Consider the following 10,377-nt stretch of genomic DNA (forward strand, 5'->3'; position numbering starts at 1 on the left):
AATTTCAATTTATTTCTGCGATTAATAAAATATTTTCTCTTTTAAGACATTATTTAACAATAATTGAGAATCTCATTTTGGTGGCAAAAGTCTATTTAGCTAAAATCGTCATTAGTGAGGTATTTTTAGTGATGACACAATAAGATTAATTAATTTATATAATTGATTTTTTATTATAAATACTTAGTTTTGACACAAATTTAATAACTATTTATATAAATAAAGCAGAAAAGTGTGTATTATATAAAGCTTAAATTTATATTTCTCTTACATTGCAAGTCTAGAGTTATAGTGATGTTGGATAGAGACGTACCAGGTTGAAAATTCTTTTGAGTTTGGATAGAAATATAAGGGAAATTGATCAAATGAGAGGGTCATTCCCATATTTAACCTCCAAAGAAGTTATTTTGATTTTTAATTTTTTTTATAAAAAATTTCCCGTTTAACCTTACTAACCTTTTCCCATTTTTTTTCCTTTTTTTTTCTTTTCTTTTTTTTCTTTTCCTTCCTTTCCCTCTCATTCACTGGTTAGTCCCCACGTATCCCCATTTCCCAAACTCAATCACCTTTCTCTTCTTCCCCTTTTCCTTTCCACCGCGACCCCACCACCCTCCCTTCCCCCAACTGCCAGCCACCGAACTCCGATACCTGAGACCCAACTAAGACTCCGCGACGAGACCAACCGACCAACATCTAAATGGGTACGTTCATTTCTTTCATTCTCATTTCATTCACGTTGAAATGCTGTCACACGGTTGAAATGCTGGGAAATGCTATGTTTGAAATGCTGTCAAAATGGGTATATTACTATACTCTCCACGCCCAACCCTCACGCCCACGCCCCACGCCCAAGCCCCACGCCCCACGCCCAAGCCCCACGCCTCACGCCCCACGCCCAAGCCCCACGCCTCACGCCCAAACCCCACGCCCCACGCCCCACGATCCATTTATGATAGATTTTGTTTACTACACTAACATTTAAATTTCTATCAATTGCAGATTCCAATTTATATGTTAGCCGTTTTGTCCTATATGATGGTGAGTGACTGAAAGATGATGACAGTGTTAGTTCTTTTGAGTCAAGTTCTTTAGTATGTGTGCATCTATCCCAAAATACTACATATGAAGAATTAACTGAAATTGTCTATGATGCTATTCGTGTGGACAAAGTGAGATATGATTTAGTGTTGAAAGTGAAGTATAATTGTCTTTTTAAAAGAGCTCCTCCTGTTGTTATCCGATGTGATAAAGATGTGATGTTCTATGTGCAACATATTTCGATTTCACCCCAAGAGCAAAGCACTCCTCTTTGTGTATCTTTAGTATAGAAGTCACTACCTTCACACCCAACGGATGAAATCCAAAGAGAGGAGGTTCCTGAATTCCCTATATTTGAGCATGATGATCCATGCCCCCAAAATGACATACACCATGCAGAAGATGAAGAACAACAAGTCCCATGTTTGCGTCCGAGTGAATTGGTTGCTAGTACTCCCCCTTTTGAACCCCGACCATCCATCACTTCCCCTATGAGGAAAACATCCATCCATGTTGAGGAACCAATCCATGTTGAAACAAATGCTCAATTAACCCTTGAAAACGAATTGGAAGTGGGTACGTTTTATGAGAACAAAAAAGAACTTCAATTTAGGGTGCATAGATATGCGATGGCTAATCATTTTGAATTCAAAATCGAAAAGTCAACAAAAGTTCTTTGGTTTGTGAAATGTGTGAATGAGAATTGCAAGTGGAGATTGTGTGCCGTGAAAGGGAAATTTCAAGAGATGTTTGAGATTTGAAAATTAGTAAATGAACACACATGCTCAATTTTGACGAGGCAAGAGAATGTGAGACAAGCACCATCATGGGTAATTGCGGAGTGCATCAAACGTAAGTACATGGACCATCACCATGACCATATGCCTAAGAAAATAATGGAAGACATGCAGACAAATTATGGGTTTAAGCTGACATATAATAAGGCTTGGAGGTCTAGGGAATAAACCTTAATGGCGGTGCGAGGAACAATGGAGGAATCATATGGAAAATTGTCATCATACCTGTTCATGTTGGCGAAGAATAACTTAGGTACCATAACTGACATTCAGACGGATGAGCATGGCCATTTCAGACATATGTTCATGTCCCTAGGCTGCTCAATCAGAGGTTTCAGGTATTGTCGTCCAGTATTGTGCGTCGATGCTAGTTTTCTTAAACACAAGATTGGAGGTCAAGTATTGGTTGCGATTGCATTGGATGCGAATGAACAACTATTTCCCGTTGCTTTTGGCGTCGTTGATTTGGAGAATAATAACTCTTGGACATATTTCATGCAACAATTAAGAGTGGCAATTGAATTAGTCCCGTATCTCGTCTTCGTATCTGATAGACACCCAAGTATTGCCAATGCTTTGTCCGCTGTTTTTCCAAAAGCACATCACGCGGCATGCACATACCACATCAAAATGAATATTATGGCCAAATTTAAAACCGATAACTTCCACGATGAGTTTGATATGGCTTCACGCGCATACATAGTGCCACAGTTTCATCAACATTTTGACAAGATCAAGACCAAGGACCCTCGTATTGCTGCCTATCTAGAACAGATAGGAGTGGAGAGATGGAGTCGTGCATTTTTTCCTAGTTTTCGATACAATCAAATGACAGGCAATTACTGTGAGAGCTTTAATAGTTAGTGCATAAATGCTAGGAAATATCCCATATCAACATTGGTTAAGTATTTACGAATGACACTACAAGAATGGTTTCATGATAGAAGAGAAAAAACTTCCAACCACATAGAACATTTATCTCAATATTATGAAAAGTTCTTATGTGAACAAGCCGAGAAGGCCAGATTCTACAACGTTAATCCGCTTAACAGATTCGAGTTTCATGTGAATGACGGTGAACATGATTTTCAAGTTGATCTCCAAACTCGAACTTGTACTTGTAGGGCATTTGATCTATCTGGTCTTCCTTGTAAACATGCCCTTGCTACTGCCCGTTCTCGGAAAACTATTCCATATGAGTACTGCTCAAGTTTAGAGAATGATTGCATTGTTTAATTCTAAGATTGAATAACTTAAATATTTTTTTCCAGGTTTTTCACAACTAAAGCGTGGTGCATGGAATATGTAGATACATGTTTATCCAGTTTGCAATGAAGGTTCTTGGGATATTCTAGAAAATATCAAGGAACGAGTTTGTCTAAAACCCCCCGTCAAGGTTAAGAAGGGTCGGACAACAACAAAGCGTAGGTCATCACAAGGTGAGCCTCGTAAGGAATAGAGACGGTGCAACTCATGTGGCGGTCGAGTCCATAATAGGGCAATATGCAAAGCAGTGATGCCTGCATCATCTACTTCAAGACAACAAGTGTCACAACCTTCACAACCGTCATAGTTGGCCCAACCTTCACCATCTTCATCTTTGCCACATTCTCTAGACAATATTTCTTTTGGTTAAATTGTATCTTTTTGTTAAATTGTATGTTTTTTCACCAACTAAATCAATGACTATTCCAAATGATGTTTTATATATATATGTAGGTGGTGATTTTGTGCAGGTGTTTGTTTTTTTAATATATGTCATGTATGTGTAGGTGTTGGTTTTATATATGTGCAAGTTAGGGAAACATTTATGGAGGTATTGGCGTAGGCTTGGGCGTGGGGTTAGGCGTGGTCTTGGGCGTGGAGCGTGGGGCGTGGGGCTTGGGCGTGGGGATCAAGTGTGGGGCATGAGACTTGGGCGTGGGGCTTGGGCATGGAACGTGGAGCGTTGGGCGTGGGCCTTGGGCTTGGGGCGTGGGCCTTGGGCGTGGGGCGTGGGGCTTGGGCGTGGGGCGTAGGGCTTGGGCGTGGGGCGTGGGGCGTGGGGCGTGGGGCTTGGGAGTGGAGCGTGGGGCGTGGGGCTGGGGCGTGGGGCGTGGAACGTGGAGCGTTGGGCGTGGGTCTTGGGCGTGGGGAGTGGGCCTTGAGCGTGGGGCGTGGGCCTTGGGCGTTGAGCGTGGGGCGCGGGCTTTGGGCGTGGGGCTTTACATATTATTTTTTGAATTAATTTAAGGTTTTGTTATACATGGAAAATCTCAGTCATTTGAATCCAACAAAGACAACAATAATTAACTAATTTAAGAATGAAATTTGAAGCCAACAAATTAACTATTTATATTCAATTTAGATTAGGGGTCTACAATTTGATGGAATAACCTTACTGCCCATTTGTTTCTCCAAAAATTCATATTTTTAGTGACCACATTTGATATATCCAATGAGACAATAAGGTATTCCAAATGCATAATAGTAAAAACCCCACAGTCCCCACTTTTGGTTGTCTTTGGGACTATTGGGTGTAGTATTATGGAATATGACATCCTATCCAATTTCATCTGTGGAAACCTTTTTAATCTCATTTACATCCTTTTTAATCTCATTCACATCATTTGTGAGCTCATCAAGTTTGGCAATTATGGCTTGAGACACTCGATTTGGTGCACAAGATGTAGAATTGTCTTCATCATTTGAAATAGGAGTCGTCGCAGAAGGGATTTGATGAGAGCTTTCTTGGCTAGTTTCATCATTAACTTCAGGGACCTTGGACTAATATTCTACTCTTCTTGTCCGGCGGTTTGGGAGTCCTTTCATGTTTTTCTTCTTCTTCAAAAACTTCAATCTTTCTCTTCCTCATATCAAATTCAAAGAATTCATCATAAATGTTGTCTGTCATATCTTCAAAGTCGTCCCCGGAGTACATCCGCTTCTCCTCCGCAGACTCATGAATTTTTCTTCGAACAATGCACTTCTGGATGACTGTGGATACCTCAGGTCTGGTATAACTCCTAAAAGATTTATAAAGCACTATCCTTGGGCTTGTAAGATCATCTTCTAGTGTTTTTTTAGCAAAATTGGGGACGAATGTATCGATAAGCTCATAGGTCCACACTTAGAATGCTAGTGCGAACCCATGTAAAGTATAAGCGACATCACATATGCTTTTCTTGTTCCAGTTTTTCTTCTTGGCGAGATATAACCAATGGAGGTGTTTCATATCTTTGTCAATAACCTGTAGGGATACTCTGAAGGACACCTTTCCCCATGGAAATAGGAGAAACATCTCCATGTCTTCCACCATGTGAAAGATTATCAAACTTATCTTCCTTCTATTATCAGATGCGAACATATACTGGTAAATGAGAAATATGAGCCCCATCTTCCATTAATCCTCCTTATCAGAGCATGCGACGAAAATGTCTTCAAGCTCTTTCAGTCTAACATCCTTTTTACCCTTAAAATATTTGAGGACAAAGGGTGGACATTCTTCAACCTCCTCCACCAAAGGAAATCTGCCAAAGTTGAGGCCTGTCACCAATGCATAATCCTTCATGCCCTAGCAGACCTCCTTACCATTGACCAAGAACCTTATCTCCTTCGAATTTGAGCTGACTTTTCTGATAAGCATCTGATGGAGTATGGTTCCTGAAAAAAATAATGTCGGGCTTGGAATATATACTTGAATTGGGTCTGCAAAGCCATATCCAAAAGATCATGGTGAGTAAACCTCTCCTTTATCTTTGCCAAGTTGGGACCGATGGATTTCCATGAAACACGACCATTAAAATCATTAAGAATGGTTTCGTTTGGTGCCATCTGCAAAAACAATCATTAAAATCATATACACAATGTTTGGTGGATCAAAAACAGTAAAATCATATTAATAATTGCAGCCACGCCCCACCCCCACGCCCCACCCCCACGCCCAAGCCCCACGCCCCACGCCCAAGCCCCACGCACCACGTCCAAGCCCCACGCACCACGCCCAAGCCCCACACCCCACGCCTAAGCCCCACGCCCACGCTCCACGCCCAAACCCCAAGCCCAACCCCACGCCCAAGCCCCATTCACGTGAAAATGTTCACAAACCAACAAACCAAACATTCAGATTATTCTAAAACAGTAAAACTAACCCTAGAACTAACTAAGTATTTCAAAACTAATTAAACCATAAACTAAAACACTAAAACCATTAAAATCTCTAAACTAACTAAGCATTTCCGAAATGAAGCAATCCCTAAACTAAACTTCAGTAATCTAGGCACATTGCAGTAATCATTAATCCCTAAACTAAACTGAATGATTAGAATGAGAAAGGAGAACTAACCTCAGTCTTTGAATGATTCGAATGAGAAACGAAGAACGTCCAGCTGGTGCTTGGAGATCATCCGGCTAGGGCTGGGCGATCGTCGGGATGCTCGGCAGGAAGAAAGGGACCGAAAGAATGGTCGGGATGCTCGGGATGCCAACGGTCGCCGCGGGCTACAGGGGAAGAGGAAAACGGGAAGAAAGAAAGGGAATGGGGGAAAAGAAGGAAAAGGAAAAGAAAAGGAAAAGAAAAAAAGGAAAAAAAGGTTAGTAAGAGTAAAATGGAAATTTTTTATACAAAAGGTTAAAAATTAAAATGGTTTTTTTAGAGGTTAAATATGAGAATGACCCTCTTTTGAGGGTCATTTGATCAAATTTCCCGAAGTAAGAGTATATGGATTTTCGGTGTGATTTTATCACATTTTGAGTATATTTGAAACTTTTCATAATAAATCTTACTCTTATTTATCTCTCTAACTAGGTTTATGTTTAGTTACAAGTTATATGAAAAAAAAAATATTTTCTCTAAAATCATATTAGATTTTCTCCATATTTTTTTTAAAAAAGATGCTAAAAGTTTTACTTAAAAAACATGAAGAAGAATATTCTTAAGGTAAAATAGGTTATCTCTATTACTTTATTTTACAATTATGCCTTTTTATTTGAGAATTCTTAAATTTTGATTATTTATTTGTGTGTTTATATTTCTTTAATAATATATATATATATTTATATTTATATTATACATGTCACCTAATAAATATGATTGCATATTAATTTATATATTTTTAATTATAAACGGTTAATATCATCATATACAAACATTTAATATTTTATCTTTCTTCAATTTTTTATTATTTAAAAAAATTTAATATTTTATATATCTTTAATCTTTTTGATAGATAAATTAGACCGGTTAAAATAAGAACTTAACAAAAACAAATTTCCTGTGTACGAACGGTCAAGAACTTTGAACGGTCAAGAATCTAACCGGTCAAGTAATCAAACCGGTTAGAAGAAGAAGCAAAGGATGTATCCAAAACCGAAAGTTATCCGGTTAACCTAAAGCTATGAACAATCGGTAGACATCCTAAACCGAAATGAAGTATTCAACCTAAAACCGACGAGGAGACTACTTAAAGAAAAAAGTCAAGATTAACAAACTAAGTACAATCTACAAATTGGTGCAAACGAACACTTTGAGTATCTGCGGAAGATGATATCAAAGGATCAGACTGTGACATTGGCATATCCATACAAGTCTGATGATACTCTGAAGGTTGCCTGAAGAAACAGTTACCATTTTGGTACAAGTCAAAGGTGCAGCTTTCCAGATGCAGGCAACTGGCCAACCGGCAGTTGCCATATTAAGTAAAAGACAAATGAAGCCGGTCTGCTCCATGCCTTGGAAGCTTAAACCGCAATTAATGCAATGCTGAACCTCTGTTCAACCAATCAGATTCAAGGATTACCCTGAAGCTATCCGTTGAAGAAATGTGAACGTTAGCACATTTCACCTATAAAAGAAGGAGCTGAAGAGGAGTAAATGCAGTTACAACAATTCAAAGTGCCAACAACCAAAAAGTTACAAGTTACAAGTTGTGTTTATCTCTCTACAAGATTCAAAGTTTAAGTGTGCATTTGAAGTGTGATTACAATTTCTGTGAGAATTGTAAGAGTGTTTATCGAGCAGTAAATAAGTCTCGATTGTGTAGTGTGTTTGAGTATTCCTTAGTGAATATCCTTCTCGCGGTTTGAGAAGAAGGGGTGACGTAGGAGTTTTATCTCCGAACATCCATAAAAACCTATGTCTTGTTCTTTACTTTCTGCCAGTCCCGCTTTCTAACCGACTCGCACTGTCATAACCGACTTACATTATTCTAACCGACTCACTAAACCTCAAACTGACTTTCTCCAAACTCTACCTCTATTCATCCTGTGTGTGTGTTGCTTCAGTCTGAAACAAACCACTTCTGCACTTGAACTCGGTTCAAGGGTTTGTGACAGCCTGTGTAGTATTGAAATTGGTGTTAATCTCTAACCGGATTAAACGCCAACCATTGAGTGTTGTAGTGTTAGTCGGACCCCGATCCCCCATCGACGATCTAGATCCTAACACTTTTATTATTAAATTATTATAAACAACATTAATTATATATATATGTTAGGATCTGGGAAGCCGCTGGAGGACCGGGGTTGAACCGGTTAGCGGGTTTCACTCAAAGGGTGGTGGTTAATCCGGTTAGAGATTAACACCGGGATTTCAATACTACACAAACTGTCACAAACCCTTGAACTAGGTTCAAGCGCGGAAGAGGTTTGTTTCAGGTTGAAGCAGCACACTTGTATGATAGGCAGAACCAGTTTCGGATGATGAAGGTTTAAAAAATTGATGGGTCGGTTTTTGTAACCTGGCGGTCCGGTTTGAATAGAGTTAAATAGGTTAAAGCGGTGTCAGTCGGTTAGAAAATGGAACCGGCAGAAAGTAAGTAACAAGACAGATTTTATGGATGTTCGGAGATAAAGCTCCTACGTCACCCCTTCCTCTCGAAACCGCGAGAAGGATATTCACTAAGGAATACAAGTACAATCCGATCGAGACTTATTTCATGCTCGATAACACTCTTACAATTTACACCGAAATTGTAAAACACACACACTTCAACTTTAGCACTTAGGCTTTCTCTAGAGATAGAACACACTGTTTTTCACTTGTAAATTATATGCTCTTAGAATCTCTTGTTGTCTCTCATTTACTCTTCTTTAACTGTCCCTTTTATAGATGAAATATGCCAACAGTCATATTTCACTTCCTTGAATCTGATTGGCTGGGCAGAGGTTCAGAGGTTCAGTGATTCAGACCCTGCGGTCATCTTTTCAGACCTGACGGTCAGTCTCAGACCTGGCGGTCAATCTCAGACCTGGCGGTCAATCTCACAGACTTGGCAGTCTGTTCTTCCGGTGTGTAAGACAAACCTGCTAGGTTTGTCTTTTACTCAATGTGGACACTGTCTGTTAAACAATTGTTTGTACTTGGAAGATCTCCTTTCTGACTTATCCCGAAGTGGAAAGATCCTGTAGGACTGTCTTCTGCAGCCTGCAGACTTTCCTCAGACTTGTATGGATATGGAAGTGTTCAGTCTGTTCCTTTGGTATCATTCTCAACAGGTACCCGAATTGTCTTCTTGTACTGGTCGGTCATTCGACTTAACCGGATGACTTCCGGTGTGAGTGGTTTAACCAGACATCTTCCGGTTATTCCTCTGTCTTATGGCTGATCGGTTGTCTGATGTTTCCGGTTTTAAGCTTTGGCCGATCCTTTCTTTGTGCGGTCATGTTCCAAGTGTTCCTGGTCGGTTTAGTAGCTTGACCGGCTAGTCTTCTTAGCCGGTTTAATTGTTTGACCGGTCCGGTTCCTTGTTCCTGCATGGAAGGTTTATTTAAGTTAGGTTATGTGAACCGGTCTAATTTTATCTAACAATTTCTCCCTTTTTGATTATTTTATTTAAAATTATCAAAACCATGTAAGTTTGCAAACGTAGGCCGGTTCTTTCTTTGACCGGATTTTTGAAACTGACTTGGGAGAATTTTTCGAAAAAATTTTTAAAAAATTTTGAGAAAAATTTTGGAAAAGTCTTATCTTTTTATCTTATCAATTTCTCCCTTTTTGATTATTTTATTTAAAATTATCAAAACCATGTAGAAATGCAAGTGTAGGCCGGTTTCAAAAATAACTTTATATATAGATAGATAACCGAAAATAGAAAATGTTATATAGAAATACTAAGATAGTCATAGTTAAAAGAAAGGGAGCCCCTATTCTGAGTCCGAGAAGTCGTAGCTGGCTATCAGATCCTTGTTCCGCTTTTTCTTATCCGGTCTTGAGACTCGCTGTCTTGTAGACCGGTGCTCTAAGTGCTCTTCATCTTCATCTTCGTTGTGAGTGGCCTGATCCGGTTGACTGTCAATAACCGTGTTAGTGACCTCATTTAGCAGCCCGGTTACGTGGTCCTTCTTAGATGGTTTGCTTTGCCGGTATCGAAGGGGAAGGGGCCGCCTTTTGCTTCTTCTTGTGGGCGGTCGCAAATTCTTCGAGCCCTTGTCTTTGTGCATTTAGCCGCTCTGCATCTTTCCGTTGTTGAGCGGCTACGGACTCTTCAAGTCCCGGAAACTTAGTCTTTGTTCTACGTTCGCGCTCGGCTCTTTCTTCCTCAGTAAGTTGCGGAGGCTCCTTCTC

The 10,377-nt window shown here is 39.7% G+C and overlaps 1 protein-coding gene across 1 annotated transcript; it reads left to right on the plus strand.

Annotated features, from left to right (window-relative positions):
* The first annotated feature begins 2,009 nt into the window (after positions 1-2,009).
* On the plus strand, positions 2,010-3,071 carry LOC124909578. The gene is made up of 2 exons (XM_047450244.1): positions 2,010-2,670; positions 2,848-3,071. Exons 1-2 carry the CDS (start codon positions 2,010-2,012, stop codon positions 3,069-3,071), a joined length of 885 nt encoding a protein of 294 aa, XP_047306200.1.
* Positions 3,072-10,377: the final 7,306 nt, after the last annotated feature.

This window comes from Impatiens glandulifera, chromosome 7, assembly GCF_907164915.1.
Source record: "Impatiens glandulifera chromosome 7, dImpGla2.1, whole genome shotgun sequence".
NCBI classification, from domain to species: domain Eukaryota; kingdom Viridiplantae; phylum Streptophyta; class Magnoliopsida; order Ericales; family Balsaminaceae; genus Impatiens; species Impatiens glandulifera.

Bases quoted from the DNA above. Each gene is read 5' to 3' on its own strand.
- LOC124909578 (XM_047450244.1), top strand. From the start codon at position 2,010: ATGGCGGTGCGAGGAACAATGGAGGAATCATATGGAAAATTGTCATCA. The intron at 2,671-2,847 runs GCAATTACTGTG...TATGTGAACAAG, and splicing joins TCGATACAATCAAATGACAG to CCGAGAAGGCCAGATTCTAC.